Genomic DNA, 24,631 nt, shown 5'->3' with positions numbered 1-24,631 from the left:
TTTTTGTTCCTGTTTTTTTTCTCTATTAAATCCCTTGCCTTGCAACCACTCATTTACTAGTCTACCAGTCTTCTATTGTTTACTTCTGTCACTGAGTGTATTTTGTTCTATTCTGCTACTAGTTTCCCTTTCCTTGGTGAAGAAAAGTATTCCCAACAAATAATGTTGCCACCAGCATGTTTCAATGATCATTAAAATTATGTGGTCTGGGTAATGTGCCGATTTGTTTTGTACACCAAAGACTTAAATTTTGCTCTATTCTGACCAGAGTCCCTTCTTTGATGTGTTACTGTGGCCCCTTCAAAGCCTGCTGCAGACCGCAAACAATTCTGAAATGTTTCTTTCTTTTTTGTTCTTGCTTTTCTGTGCCTTTTTTTACTCACACTCTTACATAGAGGCCAGATTTATGGGGCTTGGATATGAACTGTGAATCTTTTCGTGTTTTTCTGAAGCAGGGCTAACAATCTGACTGCTGTGTTTTACTCTGGAGTGTCCAAGCCTAACAGAAAAGTGGTCATAGCAGTGTTAATGGACATGTGTGTGAACCTCATTTCACAAAGCTTCACTGTTTGTCACTGAGAGGTCATAGTTTGGTTGTGCAGTGTTATTCAGTGGACCTTCAATCCCTGAACTATTTTTAGCAACACTTTTGTCTAAATATAGCTCTGCCTGCCTGTTAGGTCGTCTCGGTCAGCATTTGAAAAAAAAAAAAAAACTTAATTGCCAGGACCACAGCATACACCTAATGTAATTTTAGAGTTCTCGCTGTCTCATTAGATTAAAGGTTTTAGGATGTGTAAGAAGTGACAGCTCCAGATAATAAACTAGAACCTGTGAAGATGTAAGTCTGCTGTGAAATGTATATACAAAACGGATAAAAAAGAAGACAACAGTTATTGTTTAATGATGACACTATTTGCAACTTCTGGAATGGTTTATTACAATTAAAATGTGAAATTCCACAAAATTACACTAATTACAAGATATCTATTTTGATTTCTGAATTATTCTGCAGTGTATTGTAGATACAACAAAATAGAAAGCGTCATCTGTCAGCTGTGTGTTTGTAAGATATTAGCTACAAACGAGTGAGCCTACTGTTTCTGGAAAATACATTTATGTATAAGGTTAAATAGTTTTAAGAATAATCTCTCTTTTTAAACGTTTCTGTTCTAATCTTGTTATTCTTCACATTTTTCATAAGTGTGGCTTCATACATGTATAAAACATCTCAAAGCAAAGCAACACCTCTATAGAAAAAAAAAGACAAAAAGGCAAGCATAAGTTACAATCATGTCCCAAGAATATGGCGTTAACACACCGCATGCATTGAATAGAACTAAAATATTTGCAATGGACTTGAAGCAGCATTTCTACATTGCTGCAGATAAAGTGAAGACAGTAACTATGTACAATATTCTTTATAGTTAGATGGATATCTTCAGCGGAACCCTCTCCTGGCTGGTTTTGCTTGGCTCTTTGGGGTTTTGATAGGACAGTCTGACGAAAATAACAATGAGGATGATTCCTAGAACATAAACAATACTTTTACAGTTTACTGGTCTGTGAACCTTTCATCACGTATATGCAATATTGTTTTATCTTACAATTATAGGTTCTGTAATGTGTCATTTTCTGAATGGCTTTGTATGATATATATCCTTATGACATTCAAGCTTCACTGCTCACCTATGACTGCAAAGGTGCCAAGCAGAAGCCCCACTGCAGACTGGATAGTTGGCATGCCCTGCAGCGGCTTGGCAGCTATTTTGCAGTTTCCTCTGACGTTGCAGGGGCACACTGTCACTAACGGGAGAAACATAAAGTGTCAACCAGAGAAACACAACCACTTCTAGTAACAGAATAAAACATGGCACACAACAATTAGTCTGAAGATGGTTTGAGTACACTTCAAGATATATTATATTTTTGAAATGGTTGACAAAATTAACACAAAAAAAAGGGACATATAATAACACACTTAGTGGGGAATGTTAAAAGAATAATAATTTCTCTCCAGTGAATTAGTATAAACAAAGAGAGAAAAAAATAAGAACGATAAATATAAGAATGAGTGCATCATTAGAGTCAATCAAAATTTATCAACTACAAAAGAGACGGTCAGAAAATAACGACACCTTGTTCTCTCAACAGTACCCTTAACTCCGCATGTATGATTATGTAAATATCTGGTGTCATCAAAATTAAGATTAGGATTGGGCACAGCGCAACCTTAAAGAGAGTTGTGCAGTCACAAGTCTGGAAAAAAATCCTTTGTGCTTTTGCATCATGAATAAACAAGAACAGAGTGAGGACGAGGAGAAGCTCTGTTCACACAGAGGTTCATCACTATTGATTTTTGTCCCTCACGCTCCTCGTGATTCGCATGTGAGCGTTACCTGGCAGGTTTATGAAGGTGCTCCGAGGAGGAGAGCTGCTGTCAGAGATAGTGAAGGGCACCATGTAGACCTCAGGGGGCAGGTTGGGTATGTTTAATGACAAGTTGGTGTGAGTATCTAAAGAAAATAAGACAAATGATTAGTGTGTTGTACTTTTTTTGGGATAAATGCGTCTCAGATTAACACGAAACTTATTACATTTCAATTAGAATAGAAATATTAAAGGAGGAAAAATAAAGCAATCAGTGTATTGACTTGTTAATCAAACAAAAAGCTTTATACTAAGAATTTTATTAGATTAATAGCAACATAAAAAAACTAATAAATCTAAAGAACAAAGTTACTGATTTTACTTAATTCACAGCTCCTTCACTATTTTCTAAATGTGGACAATCTACTGAATAGCAAATATTTACATTCAAGAATTTACATAAGAGCAATCCGCACATAAAATTATGGATTATATAAAGGTTTTCTGAAATTCAAGTATATATATATATATATATATATATATATATATATATATAAATGTTTATTAAGAACTTCAGCAAGGTTTTCTTGTTTAGAGCTCTTCACATTAATATTAAGAGACTCTTGTATTTTTTAGAGATTGCTGGATAAAAATAACCTCTGGGACTAAGAGGCTATTTTCTTTTAGGGATTTTGTGGAAAGATCTATTGTAAGACTTTAGTTCAAAGCTTAAATGTGGTGCGCTCTTGCGCACTTTAACTTCTACCTGAATTTATGTGCATTGCTGCACATATTATGCATATTGTTTACTAAAAAAAAAAGATAATACTAAGGCGCTCAGAGACGAGGGACAGTCCATGACTGCTGCAGAGTGATGTACCTGCATTTAACATTCAGAGCTTCAAAATGTTTGACAATCTCTTGAGGAACAAGCAAGCCAAAGGCACCTAGATGACTGCATAGCTCCACAGCAAACAGAAAGAGAGAGACAAATGGAGCTGTGAATGGAGCACTGTGGAGCCCAATGCTTTTTATCTTATCTTTGCGAATCAGACTAAAACACAAGCCTGGCTTTATGACGTACAAACCCGGTCCTGTTAGAACAGGGGTGTCAAACTCCAGTCCTCGAGGGCCGGTGTCCTGCAACTTTTAGAAGTGCCTCTGCTGCACCACACCTGAATAGAATAATTAGGTCATTAGCAAGGCTCTGGAGAACTGAGGAGGTAATTAAGCCATTTGATATAGGTGTTTTGTACCTGTGGCACATCTAAAAACTGCAGGACAGCGGCCCTTCAGGACTGGAGTTTGACACCCCTGTGTTAGAAGGAGCACTTTATCAAGCTGTTTGAACCCTTATCTGACAGACTTTAACTCTGCGCTTTCAACTTCCCATCACTCCTCCTCCATGTTCCATTTGTCGGCAAAGGAACCACAACCTTCACAGCCTTTCTTTAGAGGCTGCTAATGCAAGCTGACTGTGTGAGCACCTGCCTACCCAGAATTACTTTGCGCAGTGCCTACGAGCACGTCACCATGTTGAATGGAGGCTATATGTGCCAGATGTCTTTCTTCCAAGTCAATAAAGTGGGACAAGAGCACGCTGCCTCAATAACCAAGAGTTTCTACATGAAAAGAACTGTCAGTCATGTCCCTAAAAGACTTGAGACATAAATGTTTTCTTTGTCACTCTTACACACATTCTCCGGTAAAGAGACACATGCTCACAATTATCGGGATCAACATTGCTGTCTGTTTCCAGGTGCAAAGCATTCTGGGAGAGTCTTCTTTTAGCCCCCATTAGCTGTCAGGAAACCAGCGGTGACGCCAAAGAAATTACGCAGCAGATATAATTACAGCTGGGCTCAATCAATACCAACAGGAACAGGGGAGTGAAAGAGAAACGAGAAGAAAAAATACTGAGAAGGAAGCAGTTCGGTTTGAATCACTCAATGACAGACGTCACGGCTGCAACTGAATGAACACTAACAGCTCGAAACTGTAAAGAGAGTTGATTTCATTACAGCTCCTATTGGACGCTGTCGGAATTATGCAGAGTGAAACACAAAATGCAATTTTGAATGCCTCAAGGATCGGATTACTTAATTTCTCTATCTGAATCCATAACAATCTGCCTCTGACAGCATCGCCCCAAACAATCACCACGTTGTGGCAAATGGGCATTAAGTAATTTGAACATCTATTTATTACTGACATCACTGAACATCTATCACATCATATGACATCATTTCTAAATGAGTGTTTTCCAGTAAGACCACCTTATTTTATTTGCAACAACCGAGAAGTAATCAACAACTTAAATATACCTGCTGCTTTTGCATGTACAACACAAGAGATGTCACTAAGTCAGGTCAGCATCTTTTTTTTGTACTCTGGATGATTTGTCACACAGTACTTGAATATAATTGATGCTTCACCTAATGAGAAAAACATCCACTTCAAAATCTGATTAGGACACTTAACCTTAGTAAAGTCCTTCTGCTAAATAAGAATCTTAAAATAGCTTCTCCTAACTGAGTCATGTTCTTCCTCTTTTATTCTCTTCTCATCCAGCATCCAAAGGGGTTTTTACTGAACGTCGAGGGCCTGATCTGGTTAAGCTGGTTTCTCATTGTCCACACCGTTAATGGGAGTCAACTTCCAGTTGCGTCGCACTGTGGCATCACTCCGGAGTGAGAAATTGAGCCGCCCTCCGTGTTGTGGACCGTCACTGTCGCGTGACGCCAACACCAGAGCTTGGTCTTCCCACCGAGGCGTGCACAGGTACTTCCAGGAATAGTCTCCAACCAGCACTGGACTGTTGTCATTCACATCCAGGATTTGGACAGTCACCAGGGTGGATGCAGATAAGGAAGAGTTTCCTACAACAAACATGCAGGTGTCATAAACCAGAGCAGGGTAATGAACGTCAGTTATGTTCAAGCTAAAGTACTAAAATAAGGACATTTTCTTCAACGACAAAGTATTAAATCCATGTCAGTTATCTTACGTCCATCCACTGCAATGATCTCCATGGTGTATGTGCTGTTTTCCTCTCTGTCCAATGCCTGCACAGTCTTTAGCTCACCAGAATATTTCCCTATTGAGAAATACTTCTTGGTGTCTCCTTGAAGAGAATATCTTAAAACACAGACACATTTAATCTTGTAAAACTGGAATTCGATGATTAGTGCCTCCATTAGCCTTAATTAGTTACCTAATTGGGTGGGAATCAGGGTCGTAGCCCCGGATGGTGGCAATGACGCGACCTGGTTCCTCTCCCTCTCTGACCGTCACTTCGTAATGACTTTGAGACAGGACTGGGCCCTCATTCACGTCGTCAACGTAAATGGAGACTGTCGCTGTGGATAAAGGGCCGTATCGGCCGCGGACCAGAGGAACTTGGTTCTGGGCACTGAGCACCAGGATGTACTCACTCTCACGTTCAAAGTCTAAAACCTGTGAGCACATGCATACCGGGGTTTAGTCACAAGTAGTACCAGGCTTAGCAAAAAACAGGAAAAACACAGTAACCAATATATTATTTAAAACATATATTTATACATCTGTAAATGCAGAAACGAAAACCGATTGCCAAATAGCTTCATCGCAAAACGATTAATAGAAATTCAGAGCTGTTCGAATGGAGTCGATGTTTGGAGGATCGTTTAAAGCAAACAGCATTGAGACTTCCCTTCTAGCAGCAGAGGGACACATTGCAGTCCCTTATGTCTACTCTGCTTATCTGACTTCCAAGAAATCTGGAAATTCTGGCAGTATTGCTCTACTTTAATGCAAACCAGATACTCACAGGAAAAAACTTTAGTTTCTTCCTGTCATTAATAAAATATTTTCCATGATGCTGCGACTGCGACTGCTACTCAACAACTCCTCCCTCCACCTCAAATAAGATAAATAAATGTTGAAATTAAAGGGCATTCGATGGAATGTTTAAAACAGATAGAAAACAAAAGAAAAACTAATGACTACTAAAAATTTTATAGCTTATTTAAACGTGTACCTAGATGAAAAAATATCTGAATATGTGTAAAAAACCTTATTTGTACAATAAAGTTGTGAAAAAATTAAGTGGAGCTCATAGTATTTACAATCATTATCACGTTAGAAAGTAGGGCAAATGAAAGACATCTTAAACTATTTAAACTTTATCTGAAATTTGTTCTGTCTTCAAATAAAACACGTTAAAAACCGTCAGTGGCTGATATCCTGCTCACATCATGTTGCATGGGCCTCCGTTTCCATGGAGAAGTAGTGCAAACCTTGGAGAATAGATGCGTCACTTCCATTTTGTTAAATGGAAGTGACGCAGCCAAAGACTCAGCATGTATCAGTAAGTACAAGACTTTCTGCAGGCTGTTTGAACCACTGTATTGTTACATCAGTCAGATGATACAGATTTTGTCTTTGCTCCAAGGATTCCTTTGAGGAAGAAAAGTGGTATTATCATTATCAGCTTTGATGTTACAGCCTATAGGTTTAAACCTCTGTTGTCTCTTAAGCATAATTTGTTTATTTTCTGTTCTAGTTGACTATTTACACTGATCATAGTTGAGTAAAATCTTAAAGCACAACTATCACAAAGGAGAATCATCTTGTATGGCCTTTTGAGTTGTATGGGTTAGTGCTGTGAAGTCAAGTCTCGTTCTTGTCTCAGGTGCACAGGATGTTTTTTTTTTCTTCTCAAGACCAGTTGAGATGACAGCTGCAACATCATTCTTCACTGCAAATTAGTATGAAACTGCTGACTGTATTCAAACGCAAGCAATAAAGTAAAATAAAACGAGGGAAAACCATTTTCCAGCGCAAGTATGTGGATGTTTTCTCTTTAGCCTACATTGAAGAAAAGGAAGACTGGACCATAGTGCCATGATTTTAAAGACCTTTTTAGACCACCAAAGGTTGCCAGACTTGTTCTGTTTAAGTGATTTCTTGATGATCAAAGTCTTTTAAAATTATTTTTTCTTTTTTTTTTTAATAGTAATATTTGTTGAACCTTAACATTTCTATGATAATATGAACATTTTAAGTGCAACAAAAACAGGAGATATCTTTGAAATCTTGGGTGCCTGGTGCATTTCAGACTTAGTTCTCATTCATGTATGATTCCAAAAGGGTTTCTCTTTGTAATATTAGGAGAACTTCAGAGTGAAAGGCTAATAATCCCTGGGCAGGATTCTCTTACTTTTTGTTTACTTATGTTTTCTATCACTGATCACTGAATTGGTTCTCGGCAATATAGACTCACTCAGTCCCTGATTTTCTTATCACACATTACTCAGTTTAAAAGGCTGATTAGTGACATATGCAGGAGCTCTCTCCATATCTATTGCTTTATTCCTATGTTACCATAGAAACGCACAACAACAACAACAAAAATCAGAATTAGAGAAAGTTGAGTACAAAAGCATTGCCCACTCACAAAGTGGCTCATAAAAGGCAAGAATCTTTGCTATTCTTCTTCTGACAGTAATGACAAAGCCATGGCAACAGCCACAGTTAGAGTGAGGGCTGAATTATGTCAAGATTCAGCCCTGGCAGTCAAGCCGGGAAAAGATGCTGAACTTGCTCCTCTGTTTTTCAGAAATAGCTACTTTTGATGATAAATAGAGGCAGCACAGATGCAACATGTGTAAATTCGTAGCAGAAGGACAAATGAACTTCAACGCTTGTTTTATTTCATGCTGAGAATTTGCACTCTGAAACAGTATTTAGAATTTTCTGTCTTATGAATCTGAAACATTCTTTAGCTTTATGAATGCAATTAGTCCAAGAACTCACACTATTAGTAATGTCAGAAAACATCTCTTTTATCATAAATCTGTCTCATCCTATGAAGTGACAGGCTCAGATGACCTCTGTTCTATGCAAACCTTATGGAAAATGTTCCTGCTTTCAGATGCTGAGCTCACACTTTATCTCTGCACATTGTAATCCCTTGGAGCTTCACTCGGAAAGTCTGTGAGATTTAATTGAAATCACATTAAGTTAAATAAACAACTGCAACCCTTCGAGTGACATGCATAATTACATGGATATCTAACAAGGTCACAGTGTGCTTTGAACACAGCCACTCAAAAAGACAGAGTGACATCATCCTTGCAAAAAAGAGGGCTCATCTCCAATCGTACATCGAGCTCCATTTTTAGCTTTTTTTTTGCGTCTGCTTTATCTCAGCCGTGCATGTGCGACACACAGTTCAATCAAATTTAGTCTCCAGCAGTAAGGTTGAAAATAATAGACTGTCTCCTGCCTGGCCCACTTACGGAGAGCAGACCATTAGAGCGAACGCACAAAAATACACACAGACACGCACTCGTTCGAGCGAGTTCGCCCAAAACGCCCTGCTGGATTACAGGAGTCAGACGAAGGGTGATGCACCCTGGGGATGGCAGAGATTACTGGGCTAAAGCATTCCATTATCATCAGGACAATTTTTCTCCTTTGTACGAGACACGTGAGACTGCTGCATTGTCGTATTGTGTGCATGTCATTTTCTTAAAATCTCTCATTTTTGTAATGTGATTTGTATTTCCAGTACTTGTAAATGACCCCTGATGTTATTTTTGAGCCATTTTTACCCCGGTTGTTTATATTGGTACTTGTCCTAAATATCACTCTAAGCATAAGCCACCGTGGCAAAAACTGTCCTTGACATTAATCTCTGGGTCTCTAAGACGTAGCTGTGTTCTCTCACGACTTCACAGATGTTCATATCTGTAGTTGATACTGTATCAAATACAATATTGATGCAATTTTTATTATGTATCAAAGTGTACTGTATTTACACTATACAGTAGCTTTGTATTCCAACATACAAAGCTACTGTGTTATAGGTTCATTCTGGGCCAAATGTGCACGTTGCCATTGCAGGACAAACAGTGCCGTTCACCTTTGAGAGAATGAGTGAAACTTCGTTGGTCTGTCGGTCTGTCACCAGTGTAAAGACCTCCTCCTCATTCCCAGACTCTAAACGGTAGTCCACCTGCCAGCTGTCTCCCCCTCGAACATCTGCATCCCTTGCCAACACAGATGTGACCGTGGTGCCCACGAGAGCATCCTCTGGGATGTGGAAGGGTCCGTACTGAGGAGGGAGACAAAGGTAAAGGAGGAGGGTGGTTGTTAAAAGCTGCTCATTTGAATAGGTTTATACAAATTTTAGATTGTGTAAGACAAAAAAAAGCAAACAAATATTATATTAAACAAATTTTTAAAAAATGCGAATTTATACACTTTGAAATATTGTATGTTCTTTGAAAAAGTATGTGTCCTTTAAAATTATTTTTTTTGAATAGTTTTTTTTTTACCTTTAACATTTCTATGATAATATAAACATTTTAAGTTTATATGTGTCATTTTATACAGCTATCATGTTTGAAATGAATACATACATAGATAAATAAAAAAAATTTATCTATGTACAATGTTGGCAGTGTAATTGCTTAGGATAAGAAGTATACATAATAAATATACACAATATTTTACTGAAACTACTTTGAACCAAAAAAAAACCAAACATATTTTGGTTTGTTTTTAATCACAGTGCATTTTGTCAGACAGATCTTTGCTTACATGGTCATTTAGTGTTTGGTCACTTTCCTGCTGCGATGAAATGTAACCGCATGTGAGAATAAGCTTTCCACCTTCTTGCCTTCTTGGTGCTAAGTGACCTTTATCCACCAACCTCTCTGTGTTTAGACAGCCATTTAATCTGCCACTCACAGATGTCCTCCAGTGAAGCAGCCATGCCTGTGATCTGGCTGCCCCATCCACAGCATTGCTGAACCCAGGCCTGTCACCACTCTGCTCCCACCCCCACCCCAACAGCAGCACTGCTTTCACATTGCCATGGAAAAAGCTGCTCTCTTCAGGCGTGACCTGCTCAAGAGTATTTTCCACTTCTGTATTTGTGTGTGTGTTAGTGTGGCTGTGCTAACCGTTATGGGAGCAAGAGTTCATTTGTTTTAACAGCTTGAAAATAGACACTCAGCAGTGTTTACAAGATATCCATTTAAGAGGGCATAGATTGATGACTGATGTTATAGCGAATAAATACTTTTTTAAAGCATTAGCTGCTTAGGAAATTAGTATTTGAGCAGTTTTTGTATTTACGATAACAGTTCTTCTTGGCAAAACCTCCCACACAATTGGAAAGCTATTTATTTTCCCTTAATTTCACCCCTTTTTTTTAGATAAAATGCTCCTGCGGAGGCGGTGCGATGGTGATCTCCCCCATCGTTCCAAGCAATCTCAATGTAAAAATAATAATAACATAATAATAACAGTCATTCCCTTCTTAACTTTGTTTTTCTCTCTGTGTTTTTCTGTCTTTCCATGGGAGTTGATTTTATATTCAGCTGCGTTTCTTTCCTGGAACGGACCCTTGGTGATGCCAATATTTCCTCTTAGTGTTTGTTTTTCTTTCCCATAAAAAAACACGACTAAACTAGATTTTTGTCTTCTTTTTCTGCTCCTTTTGTCCTCTTAATTGTTACCTCCAGTTGCAGCAGATCACCACTGGTTCTGAGGTGTCTTTCTGATAACAGAAAGTCTTTTCTTAGAATTTGTCTCGGCTTCTATAGGCAGAGAACTCTTAATAAATTGATAATGAATCATTAGCCAAACTATTATTTGTATTAATGGAGAAATTATGGATATAAACATGACTGTATTGGAGACTGTTTAGTAATTAGTTGGACTTGCATTCATCAATTTTGGATTAAAATGGATTCCATCTAACTGAATTGTGAATTAGATCTGCAACGAGACGATACGAGTTGTGGATCGTTAGCAATTCTTCTGAATTTAACTGTATCACATTGCAAATTTTCAGTAAGTCCATCTTCATTGCTTAAAATAAAAGATTCCTTCACAGATGCTCAAGGCACCCGTAGTTTTTTAATGTCAGTTTGGTCTGACCGAGAACCACTCCCCAATTATCACAGTCTGATGCTTCCCACAGAATTCCCGACCAGCATGGGTTTTCTGTTGTGTGCTCTATTATGTGGCTCATGGGGGTGCAAGTAAAGAGATTTTCTGTAAGTGAGTATTTATTGTTTCCAAGCAGAACAGAGAAGAAGAAGGAAAAAAAAAGAGGTAAATCGCTGCTGTATCTTGGATTTTAGTGACAAACGCATCTTGCTCCAGATCAATACCTGAGTAAATTTATTGAATGTAATCACAAATAAATGAAAGTGTTCACCATGCAGATTCAGCTTGATAAATATAAGTAGAAACAGTTATCAGCTGAAATAGTGATTAGAATAAACACTGGAAACATTGTGTACTTAGAAAACAAAGAACTAGAAGCCTAAGTACGGCCACATTTTGTTGCCTGGCAGAAAAATTACCTCCGTCACATTCAGAGCGCTTTTACCGTCTACAGTCCTTGCAGCCACTTAGTCATGATGATGGTTATCCTTCCATTTTTTATGCTATTGTTCATGTAGCCTTTAGAAGCCACAGCACAGAACAAGATTATGTCTTGATCTAGGTGAAAATGTGTGTGTGTGTGTGTTCAATTTGTACTCATGCCGTACCTCATGCTGGGAGAAGACTGGTGGGTTGTTGTTCTCGTCCTGCACCGTCACAACCACGGTGCATGAACTGTTTAGACCTGCCAGGGACACGATCGCAGCTTCTGTTAGTGACTCAGGTCAGCCATTCACACAAATAAAACATGCTGAAGGAACAGCAAACACCTCTTCTTGCCCCTGAGTCTGTGAGTCAGGGAGATCACATCATCTGTCACCCCAGAGGCTACATCTATACATCCATTCAACCCCAGTTTATCAATGAAGCTACTCAGTTAAAGGCTGATGTAGTTTATGCTATCTGTTTGTGACATATTTTTCTTATATATGTACATATATACATGTGTGTGTGACAGAGACGGGGAGAGAGAAAACAACACCAGAAATAAATGAAGGCATCCTTTACGATCACCTTTAGCATCCTCTGCAGTGATAGTCAGGGTGTACTGAGGTGCTGTGCCCTCCATGCTGTCTGCCTGAACAGAAATGACACCCGAGTCCCTGTCCACTCTGAAAAGGGCACGAGGACTCTCTGGAATTTGCCCGACCAAGCGGTAGAAGATCCGCACATTGTCTGTTTTGGGGTCGTCATTGTCGGCAGCCTGCACTGTCAGGATTTCTGTCCCTGCGGTAATATATGAAGAAGAAACAATGTCAACTTTTCAGTAACAGTGTGCAGACTCCACTATATGAAAGTAGTGGTGGAACGAGGCTGTAACAATAACCTTCTTATTTATAACTCACTCAGTGATTCCATTTAGATTAACAGATTGTCCCGTCTAATTCGTTTCCCAGAATCAAATCGCTTTAAAAGCATCAACAAAAGGCTTTTATTCCGGGGCCTTGTATGTCACCGGGTGCTTTTTATGATCCCGGTGAAGAATGAAGGTGCTTTCCCAGTGTCTTGGCAAAAAACCCCACAATCTTTTCACAAAAGCTACCTGGCCATGCTTTTAACACCATAGCACTTCATGTATATGTATACTTAGATTATATGAATTTTAAATGCTAAAACTGATTTTGAGATTTTATTTGAAAGGACAACAGTATTTTTTTTTTACTTCCGAATTGCATTTCCTATGTCTTTAAAAACTATCTATAGGAGTTTTAAAAATAGGGTTTTGACAGTGACCTAAACCTTTAAGTTAGTTTTAAACACTTCAGTTGTTGAATGAAAGAGAAACATTTTCCCTCCAGAAAAAGCATGGTGATATGGTTGTTCAAATCTCAGCACGGGCCTTTCTCTCTTTTACATGACTGGATTTTCTCCGGTTTTCTTCCCCTGTCCCAAAAGGGGTATGCAAAATAATCTTTTGGGTTATCTTGCATAAAGTGGAGACTCTGACTGCTCAAATGTTTCTGTGTTGACCGTGTGATGGACTAGCATGGTATGGTTTTTACAATAATCCATCTTCTTTTAGTTTTTGAAAAATCTGCTCCCACTTTGGTGATTTCTTCTGCTAATAACGATGTTGAACAGGTCTAAATTATTAATTAATTTTTAAATAATTCACGTCATCTTTATTCGTGAGCATTTAAAAAGCTCATTTCTGAGTTTTTTGAAGCTTTTCTCTGCAGAAATATTGCAAACATTTACACGTCAAACACTGTCGTGTTTCTGCAGCGCTACATTAAGTTTCCGCTCATGAGTACATCAGCTGGGTTGCAAGCTGTGGTTTATGTTTATGGTTGAGAAGTGAAAGTCACATAAACATGACATTTTGAAAGAATCCAGTAGATATCTAAGAGCTGTCAGTTACCCCGCGCAGCCAATTCTTTAACCACAGTGTGGTACTGAGCCTGAGGAAATGTGGGCCTGTTATCGTTGGCGTCGCCCACCATCACCCTCAACTCCACAGGCTTGGCAATCTGTCTCCCATCTGGACGCTCCACCACAATACTGATGTGAAACTGGAGGGGAGAAAAAAAAACTACTGTTTGAAAAAGCATGGTGATACTATAAAACGATAAACCTGTGAAACTAACAATTATCAGTGAGATGCACCTGATAATTAAAGAAAAAACTTCATCGGTAAAAAGAAACAAACAAACAAAAAAAACATTTGCGTTAAAACAACCCACTTTAACTTTACCAGACCATGATGGGATACTTTCCCACAGGAACAGTTTGTAAACAAAGAAACGTGTGCAAGGTAATAGCTCTGTAATGCCATCACAAACTAGTCCATGAAGCTCCACTAAAAAAGAAAGAAAAACAAAAACAGATTTCCAGCACTGAATAATACCGCTGCTATCTCTTATCTCTAATTTATGGAGTAGTAGTAAGTTTGTAGTTGCAATAGGCAGCAAAAACATTTACTTCTCTGACCGATCTATTCTTTTTCATTAAATGCCTTACATAGTCTGAGTGTGACAACACACAAAGGAGCAGAAGTACTTTCATCTTCTTTCTTCTTTTTCTGTGAGCAGCTAAACCCACAGGGTGAAAAGGTGAAGAGTTTCCACAGAAGAAGACAGAAAATGCTCCGTTCTAGCAGCATTTATCTTCACACGATGCTGCTCGTGTCATTTGTGCTGCTCTTTGGCCACATGAGCATTTGTGCCAGAATGTACTGCTCACTGATCCATTCAAAGCTCAGAGGAGCTTCATTTCAATGCAAAACTGAAGAGCAAACTCCAAACAGATGGACTTTGATTTGTAATTGTAGCAAACATGAACACCCTTCATCAACTGAGCAAAATTTGAAGCTTGTTTGTGTGACTTATTGTTGCCAATCACACGGTCATTTTGTGGGAAGAGGTCATCTATCTTCTGCTGTTATCTTCACACTTTGTTTCAAGGAAACTGCATAGTGTCCATATGTTCGAATAGTTTAAAGGGAGATTCAGACCTGGTCTTGTGTCTCTCTGTCCAGCGGTGCGTTTAGATAGATGACGCCTTCTCTGCTGATGGTAAAGAGCATCTCTGGAAACTCCCCATCCAGACTGTACGCTGCCTGGCTTCCACTCCATTTGACCTGATTCAGCAGACACACACATACAAACAGCATTTTAATGCCTACAGTGCTCTATAAATAGTGCCTGGCATTAAAAAAAAAAAAAAAATCTGAAATAACTTAATAAAGCTAATTGTTATGGTTGTTGCCCGGGTGCAGCAGCGAAATTTATTAGCTGATGAGCTCCTGCAACAAAATATATGAAGGTTATCATTTGTTTATATGACATAGGACTGACCAATCACATTGAAAATTATGAGGAACAGTGTGGAGAGCCAGAATTAATGAGGCGGCCTAATGGGGTTTTTCCACTCTGTTTTACAACCCCTGTTATATGGCTGCACATAAAGACCCCAGCAACCAGAGCACCCAACAAGGAGAGGATCCCAGACGCGGAACAGCTGATCCACGCCGAAGCATATGCATCTCCTCAGCTCACTGTCAGCCGCCCCTCCCTCAGCCTCCCCCCCGCCCCACCGTTTCTGTTATGGAGAAAGCCACCAAACTTCAGAGCGTTCACATACACATATCCAGTTCACACATCTGGCTGTGTTATGGTGTGTTTCCAGACCTCTGAACTTTGAAGATATTAGATTAATCCTGACTGACTGCTCTATTTAAAGGTGCATACAAAAACACAGATGAGGTCATCTGTTTTGCTTTTGTCTGTATTTGAGTTTGCAGAGCACAGTCAGTCTTCTTGTATATGATCTGCTTACACAAGAGGACGAGGAGTCAGTTTCTTACTTTCGGAAACAAGTACGTGGCTTTGCTTTAAAAGTGTTATTAAATAGCTTGTTTTGCGTGATTTCAAATACTTCTGCTGATTGCATTATATAATCAAAGTTGTAGACAATCAGAAACATGCACAGTATAACGGACCGGAATGATTCTACCTAGGACTTGCTGATGAAGAAGAACTTTTAACAAATGTCAGATTTTAACATTTAATTTGACAGCCTGGGGTTGATTTGATCTTATAGGACTCACCACGGCAGCTGTCTTTATAATTAGCTCACAGGGAGAGCCAGAGGAGCGAAATGCATCAAATTGAGTGGGTAACTTTTCACACCAAGGACAATAGCAGCATAAAAAATAGAATATTTTGATGGATGTGTGGACATAACTGCTCCATTTATGAAAAAAAAAATATGTGAGTGAGGTAGGAATGCATAGAGTGCTCCCTTGAACAGGACTATCTCTGTATGTGTCATAGCAGCAGTTAGTCCCAACACCCACTGAGTGCTGCAGGATGATCACTCTACGTAGGCAAAATGAGGCTTCCCCCAAGTAAGCGCCATGTCAGCCTAATCTGCTCCAGATTCAAATTTAGATTCAAGAGGAGGGCAGCTGGAACTGTGTACCAAAATATTTTTATTCTTTCATAGCTCAGCCAACAAGTTGATAATCTTAATTTCTCACTTAATTAACACATGACTTTAAACGAAGAGGTAAAGGGATTTTTTTTTCATTTACGTGTTTCCACACGAATCCATTTTCACTCAGACGTTGTCACTCATTGAGGACATTAAGTAATAAAACAAAACAAAAAATATATTTGATTCAAGGAATGAACGCTACCTGACAAAAACAAACAAAAAATCATAAATGTATTATTTTTCTAAATCTGAAGGAACATTTGAGATCACTACAATAACGACGATGAGCGTCCATTTGTGGAATCACACGTTTTGTGTGGGTGGAGGAGGATGTTGGAGTGGGAGAGAAAGAGAAGCTGCGGGTGAGTGTGGGGGAGGTGGAAGAAAAACAAAAGGAGGGGGAGGTTTGTCTAATACCTTTTAGCCATAGAGACTGTCCAGAAATGGCACAAAGCAATTATGTGGAGTTTGAATTTGCTCTTTACTCTTATTTCCATTTCCCGCTACTGAATGGAAAAGGATATTTTCTTACTATGAAAAGACAGATGGACATTTAAAGAGAATACTTTTGACCTCCAACAAAATACGTTTTATTCCATGTCTCATAAAACCTCTGAGGGTGTTTGTGTTATTTATAGATTCAGAGGTTACATGAGTAACTGTAACAAAAAAAAAAAATCATGCCAATGCTTACACACAGAGAGAATCTGAAACCATTATACATATATACATTTTTTTTTCTTTTACCCAAGTGTGAAGAATCTACATATAAGTTAACCAGGCATAGAAAGGAAGAAATAAAAATTTGGTTATTTTATCTAAACAACAAATTTCAAAATTTTGCCTAGATTGTAAATTGTAATAGTGAATTTAATTGAAAAATATGAATGAATGTACCTTGACGTTTGTCAAGGTACTACTCCTAACCCTTAATAAAAATAAGTCCAGTGAATCTTTGGGTGTATTTCTCTTCATTTTATGTTGGTTTTAAATTATATTGTAACATGCTGGGGAATAGGTCTGTCTAAATTGCCCCTAGGTGTGAATGTGTGTGTGGTTGTTTGTCCTGTGTGTCTCTGTGTTGCCCTGTGACAGACTGGTGACCTGTCCAGGGTGTACCCCGCCTCTCGCCCAGAACGTTAGCTGGAGATGGGCACCAGCAACCCTCCCGACCCCACTGAGGGACAAGGGTGTAAAGAAAATGGATGGATGGATGGATGTTGGGGAATGGATAGACTGAGTCCCCATGATGCTTTTCAGATTGTTGTTCCAATTTCCAATTTACAGTGAGTTACTTTCTGCTAGATTCAACTTTAAAAATGCAAGTGTTCAGAAAGCTATGAGTTTTTTTTTTTTACATATACTAAAAATTATATTTTGGGTGTTATTTAGGTAATTACACCATATGTAGATTTATTATGTTATAATCCAGAAAATCTAATTTTTTGAGGCAATGAGTTTGCATATATTTAAGTATGGCGATCTAATTAGAGTGTATATTTCAAAATAATTTTTTTTTTTTCGCTGTAGTTTCCTTAAGATGGTTCTCATAATGGAATTCAACTAAAACTTATTGTTAATGTGAGCAATTGTACCTCCTTGTAAAATAGAATAGAATAAAGAGTACATTCAGCAAGAACTACAACAGGAAATCATAAATAAATGAGTTGCACAATAGCTTTTGTAATACAATACTTCATATTAGAGAAGCAAAAATAACAACTAAGACCGTCAGAGAGAAACATGCATACATTCTTTACTGTGATTTAAACAATAAGTGCTTTCGTTTCCCAAAACACATTAAGTATTTAAGTGTCTACTCTGTTGTACAGTAGGATTAAAATAACATGCAAGTGTTTGAGGGATTATAGACGTTAAAGCGACTCAAGCAGGAGGTGGTCGGAAAGGATTCATTGCATTCATGCAGTATGAATAATTTAGCGTTTGATCACTTAGGTTTAGAGAGGCACTAAAAAAAGAAATCAGCAAAAGGATACCTTTTCACTCCATCCTGACTATTGATCATGTTCATTTGATTATAATACAATACTGCAATAGATAACATGCTTTTAGGATTTGGTAGTTGAATAAAACGAGTATTTCATTTATTTATTTATTTCATTTTCTTTGATTTGCTTCTTATTACAGTCAGATGCTCCACTCCACCCTGCGCTTAAACTACGCACGTTAAAGTTTGAAATGACAAACACCTTGACAGTAATGAATGCATCAAAAATATCTGTCATGTTTTTGCAGGATCTCAGTGCTGCGTCTGACGCTGCTCATCATAACGAGAGATTGCAAAAGGGGATGTATTTGTCTGGTCAGCTCTAATCTCACATCACAGATTAATTTGTGTCATTTATAAATCTGAGCAAACGAAGATCACAAGTGGGTATAGTTAGGATCTGTTCTCCTTTCCCTGTTGTCCACATGATGCCATCAATTTTATATGTATGTTGATGACACTCAGTTTTATATTTGTGTTACATATGATCAATGGACGTTAAAGTCACTCACCAAGTCTGTCCATCATACAAATAAATTGGTTTGGGCTTAATTCCCTCCAGATTGAAGAAAAGACAAATGTCAATGTTTTTGTTCCAGTAAATGTAAGGGCAGAAAACATTATTGTTTAAAGCAACTTTTCCATAAAAGTCAAATCTAATATCCATAATGTCTTAGCTGTTTACTTGTTTAAAATGTTGACTTTCACAATGTATTACTTTTTAATTGAAATATGTATTTCCAATTTTGTGTATTTTATGTTTCAACCTAAACACATTCACTTTTGTTGTAAAGCACTTTGAAACACTTCGTGTAAAAAAATGCTGCTACAATAAACTTGCCTCACTTTGCTTTGGGGGAAAAATATTCAGCACGCTGCTGCTGACCGGGTTTTTCTGTCTCACCTGAGATATGGGAATGGGATAAGGACCGGGAAGATTCTCCTGAAGTCGCACTGGGTCTGGCGATGCCCAAGTGTTTCCAGTAACCTCAACAGTAACAATGCCAGAGGTGAAGAAAGCATTAGTCCTGCCAGCCATGTCTTTCACCATCACGGACAGCTTATAACGACCACACATCTCAGGGTCCAGAGTAGAGGCTCCTGCGAAAGGAGGGGCGTGTGGAGGGTCACAGTACGGTGGAAATGAGAACAAAAAAGATTATATTTTATTTAAAGAACCGTTTTCTGTTTATTTTCAGCACTGACATTATTACCAAAGGCAGCTGAACAGCACACAGTGTCACATTTATATATATATATATATATATATATATATATATATATTTATATATATATATGAGCATTAATAAAACCCCAGAGTGATAAAAATAAATCTATTGGAAAAATGGCCTAGATAATAAATGAACACACGTGCAAACACAAAGCAATTCAATGAAAAGCCCCTGAACCAGTCACTGACCACATACTCATTCGGACAAACAAGACATCACACATTTAATATGTCTTTCCTCATAAAAAAAAAGCACCTGGATGCTGTTTTTATCAAATGCATAAATGGAGGAGAGAAAAGGCTTGAAAAGCTCATTGCAGAGGCAATCATAACCAGTTTCAGCTAGTCTGAAAATCAAGTAGAAAAAAATCAAGGAGGCAATTTTAGTGCTCCTTGCCACTTGGAAATCAGCAGCTGTGTGGGCAGAAAAGGACCAGCAAGTGTGAACGTTTCCCAGCTCCTGTCAAACCGTTACAAGGGGAAACACCACAGCCACAGAAATAGAAATAAGCATACAGGAATTCACTGTGAATCCATGCCAAGATGTGTCTGCTTGAATAAAAAAGTAACCCTAAATTTTAAAGAATAATGTCATTCCACTTGTTTGAAGCTTATTTCAAAACTCAATGTCGAATAATTATGTTTATTTCTTTTTCAGACTCAGTTTTATTTACACAGAAGAGCCAATTACACGTCTAACTATGCAGATATTTCGTTGTTAGAAAAAAGGAATCTGTCATAGAGAAAACCCACTTTTGAGGCTAAATTTGAAAAGTAGCTGCTTCAGCAAACTCCTTAGAGTCACTGAGTTCATGCAAACTTTCTTATTAAAATGGAACCATATTATAGAAATGCAAGAAAATAGATTAATACAAGTCTGTTTTCATAATAATTCAAGTAATGATGTAATGAGAAGATTCAACACAACAGTGTAAAAAAAAAGTACTGTGTTGAACTTGAGGTCAATCAAAAAGAAAATGAGTAAAAAAATGAATCTCCTTCATGTTCTCCATTTGATGAAATCTCCTTGCAAGGGAGAGTAAACACAGGGCAATTTGCAGCTGAAAAGTAGCTGCTGTCAAGGTCTGAGGAGATATTGAAAGTGTTTCACTAAATTAGTTTGTCTGAATTTGTTTTCCTAAGTTTTGGATTGGTAGAAAATGAGGAAATGTTTTACACTATAATTGATTTGTGACTAATTATTTCTTTACTTCCTGACACTCTAATCTTTGGGATACTATTGTTATTATTAGTTTTATTGTTATTATTATTATTAGTGGTAGTAAATTAGACTTCTTCTTTGCCAATTACAGGTGATGGTATGTTATATAACTACATCAACTGACCTTCCTCAGTGAGGGAAACCTCTCCAGTTATGGAGTCAATGAAGAACATTTGACTGGAGGGAATCCTGGGAGTTTGCTCCATCATGCTGAACCGCAGCTCGGCGTGAGCAGTGTTACGGTCATCGCGATCGACCGCTTCCACTCGCATGAATGGGATGCCTAATAGACAAAGAGAACGCAGAGACAACAGAGGAAGTTAAAGAACAACTAAAACAACCATATAACAACAACCTCATATATTGTATGAGAGGTATCAGTGATTATTATTGGGTACAAATATTACTTGTTTTAAAAAGACAAAGTTTAGCATATACATATATATAAAGGGGGTTATATTTATTTATTTTTTTACAGGGTTATAGAATAAATTTACTTTCTAATAGCAGATATCAATGTGACTGCAGTGCCAGCTCCTATATGTCAAAGTGCTAAAAGATCTTTGATGCAATCAAACCTAAGTACTGTGTAACCTTAAGGCTAATGGTTACAAGTGTTCATTGAGTAACATTACATTTACAGAAGAAGAATAGTGTTTTACATTAATATGATGCATATACTCTACTACGATTTAATTGTTGTGGACTTTAGTTGCCTCCCTGAAGAAATACATCCAAATAAATATAAGTGTCATTAGTGTGTGAATATACACATTCACACACTACTGACAGCAAGCTAGTACATTGTAGCCACAGGTGCCCTGGGGCAGACTGACAGATACCTTTGAGAAGCCCGAGCTGAACGCTGCCTCTCATGCTCTCTTCAATGAAGGTGGGCACATTGTCGTTCTTGTCAATGACAAACACTTCCACAGTGAACGTCTGTCGATGAGCTGACGATCTGATGTTCTGAATGACGCCTGATGGTTTGAAGGACACCTGCAGGGTAGAAACCAGCACCCTGAACTCGGTGTGCTTTGTTTCAGCATGACTCACAGTTACTCACAATCGAAGCAGAGATTTTAAACCCTTCTGCAACACTAGACACAAGATGGATCCAATTTAACATGGACGTGTCAAGCTACTGAATTTTATATCTCTTGAATCTTAAGAGATCTAGAATTAGGAGTCTAAGAAAAACGGAAACATGACAATATAGTGTAGAACCTGCAACGAGTAAGATGGCTGTTTCTCTCTGTCCAGTGGTTTTATTGCATACAGAAACTGGGCATCTACTCCAAATATGCCCTCGTCGTCTCCAGTTAACACCAGGTCAGAATAGTTACTTGGCAGGTTGTGAAGCTGTAAGGAAAAAGAGAGAAAATAGAAACATGAGTTTATGCTGCTGTTAACAGGCATAAAAACAAGCAAAACGGGCCAAAGGCTGGCATCATATTTTTTTTTACAGTGATGAAATACAAAACTTTTGAAATCTACACATAAGCCCAAAGCTTAAAGTTAATGTTATCCTTGTTAAATGTAATGTGTGTTATATTAATGAATTTGGTACAGAATCTGTGGCCATAGCTAAAGATTAGGGTGGCAAGGAGGCTTTCCAACCTCAAAGCCTTGGAGCTCGTCACCACAATTAAATTGTCAAAATATCTGTGGAAACATGCAAAAAGCTGGCCAGCAGTTATAAAATGGGTGTAACTGCTATGATGCCATTAAAGATTTTTCCATAGGTTTTTGAGTGGGTATAAAAATGTAACTTTCTCTTTCTGAATTACATTTTCATTAAGACAGAAAAGCAAGTAATCATTTTACATTCTCACATTCTGGACAGTACTTTGAGCTGGACTATCACAAAAAAATTCCAACAACGTACGGATATGTTTGTGCTCTTAGCGTAAGGAAATATAAACTTGTTCTAGGGATGTGAGGTATTTTTCAAGAGCCAGTAGACATGTGTGCTGTGATTCCAAATATCAAAACCATGCGTCTCGGTCCCAGTTAATCCTGAGATGGACTGGTACCTGCGCAGGATCTACTCTGCCTCTTTTGTTGGATACGTTCCAGCCTCGTGCAACCCTGACCATGACAAAACAAGTATGGAAAACAGATGAAAGGTCAAAGCGAAAATAAATCAGCCCCGAAAGTATTTATTCACAACACCCTTTACGATTTGTAAAGGACATCAGCCGCGGTCTCGAGTAAGGTTTGCAAAATGAATCATGGAAGACGTCTAAATAGGCGAACAGACGAGTGGGCCGCTCTGTGACGAATGGAGCTGAATGAAAGGTTTTTTTTTACCTTGACCAAATCTGAAGCAATTATTTTATCCAATCCATTTGTAACACAAAGGATGGTTATTATTCCCCAAGAAAAGCACTGAGCATGTCATGTTAATGGAAGTCTGGCAAAAAAAAAAGGAGTGGATATTTTATTATGTAGGGGAAAATGGCACCTCTGTAAAGCCATTCGATGAGCCATGCATGCACTCTTGAAGCTGCGCAATCCAGAGGACGTCTGAGTGACACGTATGAATAAAACACCCCACCTGCCACCCAGCTGGACTAAAAGCAGAGGCTGGGTTGGGTGCCAGAAAAGCACTGTGAACATGCCAATTATGGAAGAGCGATGACGCCAGCATGTTCGTGCATCTTCAACCTTGAGTGCAGAAAAAAAGGGTAGAAATAAAAGAGACGCAGACGCTATTTTGACTCACTGTCCACCTTCATTTTCTTTCAGTGGAGAAATTGTGGTTTTTCATTATGCAATGATGAAGTTGTAAACAAGAAAAGAAAAGAAATTAGTATTTTTAGCTTGCGACACAGAATTCATTGGTACAGCACATGTTTTTATAAAGGCAATATTTTTTAGTGGCTTAATTTTTGATTTCAGTTTTTGTTATCTGATGCTTTCATTTGTATTTATTAAAAAAATTGTACTTCAAGCAAATTATGGGGCCTTACCTTAGCTAGATACCACGGGAAAATGCCATCGTAGTTTTCAGGAACACCAATTTTGACATTTGCCCCTGAGCACGGTGCAAATGTGTGAAGCCCTGAAAGCTATGAAATAGGATAATAAGTGTCTTACTAATATGTTTTTTTTCTCACATATTTAGTTTCTGTGTACAAACAACCAACAAAGGCATGTACAAAACAGAGAAAAAAATAAACTTACTAAAAGGACTGCGAGGAGCATTGGTGGGACTTTCCTGTCGGCCATCTGTTCCTGTTAATGTGGCACGTTTACTACCAAAACTTAACACCAACACTGTCTTTGTTACTGGTTTTTCACTGTGGCATTTTTCTAAACCTTATACCTAAAAATACAGATCGGTTTACAAGGGGGAAGATCAACAAAAACATGCTTTGAGTTTTGAAGTATCACTGGTACATGCCAAAGCTACACTGAATTCAAAGAATAACCCAGCAATGGCTTAATGTTTGACAATCATCTAATGGATATAATGGTCCTCAACCATCTAAAAGGATATGCTAGTCAAAGTCTCCAACTCCAGAGCGGAATAGTGAATTAAAAAAAAGAAAAACCTGAATATCAAAAACAGATAGATGATGCTAAACCAGAATGAACGTTGCGTTACAAACATGCACACAAAGTAAATAATGATCATCTTACCTTCTCTTGGTGATGCTTGCGATACCTACTTCTAAGAGCTGTGAGAGAACTTTGAATTGGGTGGAAAATTTGTACACTTGTGCTCTTTTTGGTTGATTAATGTTTAACACATTGAGGGGAAAAAAAACTGACTTAACTACCCTATTTCCTCCCTTTAGAGCCAATAGCCGGAGAAGTTCCGTTCCACTGATTGCATCAATAAATATTCATGGGCAGATAACTCACCCAAAACAACAACTAATTCTTCTTAGTTGCATTCTGCGTATTA

The 24,631-nt window shown here is 38.1% G+C and overlaps 1 protein-coding gene across 1 annotated transcript; it reads right to left on the bottom strand.

The window, feature by feature from the left end:
• Nucleotides 1-252: 252 nt before the first annotated feature.
• Nucleotides 253-24,454, bottom strand: cdh16 (cadherin 16, KSP-cadherin). Its single transcript, XM_008405096.2, has 18 exons — nucleotides 24,364-24,454; nucleotides 23,905-23,955; nucleotides 23,691-23,789; nucleotides 21,943-22,077; nucleotides 21,558-21,714; nucleotides 20,840-20,998; nucleotides 19,167-19,363; nucleotides 14,771-14,896; nucleotides 13,679-13,829; nucleotides 12,331-12,543; nucleotides 11,925-12,001; nucleotides 9,278-9,469; nucleotides 5,585-5,826; nucleotides 5,378-5,508; nucleotides 5,010-5,249; nucleotides 2,400-2,516; nucleotides 1,690-1,806; nucleotides 253-1,528 (listed from the first exon to the last, which is right to left on the bottom strand). Exons 2-18 carry the CDS (start codon nucleotides 23,947-23,949, stop codon nucleotides 1,428-1,430), a joined length of 2,499 nt encoding a protein of 832 aa, XP_008403318.1. The 5' UTR covers nucleotides 23,950-23,955; nucleotides 24,364-24,454; the 3' UTR covers nucleotides 253-1,427.
• Between the last annotated feature and the right edge of the window lie 177 nt (nucleotides 24,455-24,631).

This window comes from Poecilia reticulata, chromosome 3 (genome assembly GCF_904066995.2).
Source record: "Poecilia reticulata chromosome 3, P_reticulata-male-v2, whole genome shotgun sequence".
Lineage (NCBI taxonomy): Eukaryota > Metazoa > Chordata > Actinopteri > Cyprinodontiformes > Poeciliidae > Poecilia > Poecilia reticulata.
The sequence above is the reverse complement of the archived record's forward strand: the minus strand, read 5'-3'. Positions and strand labels throughout refer to the sequence as shown.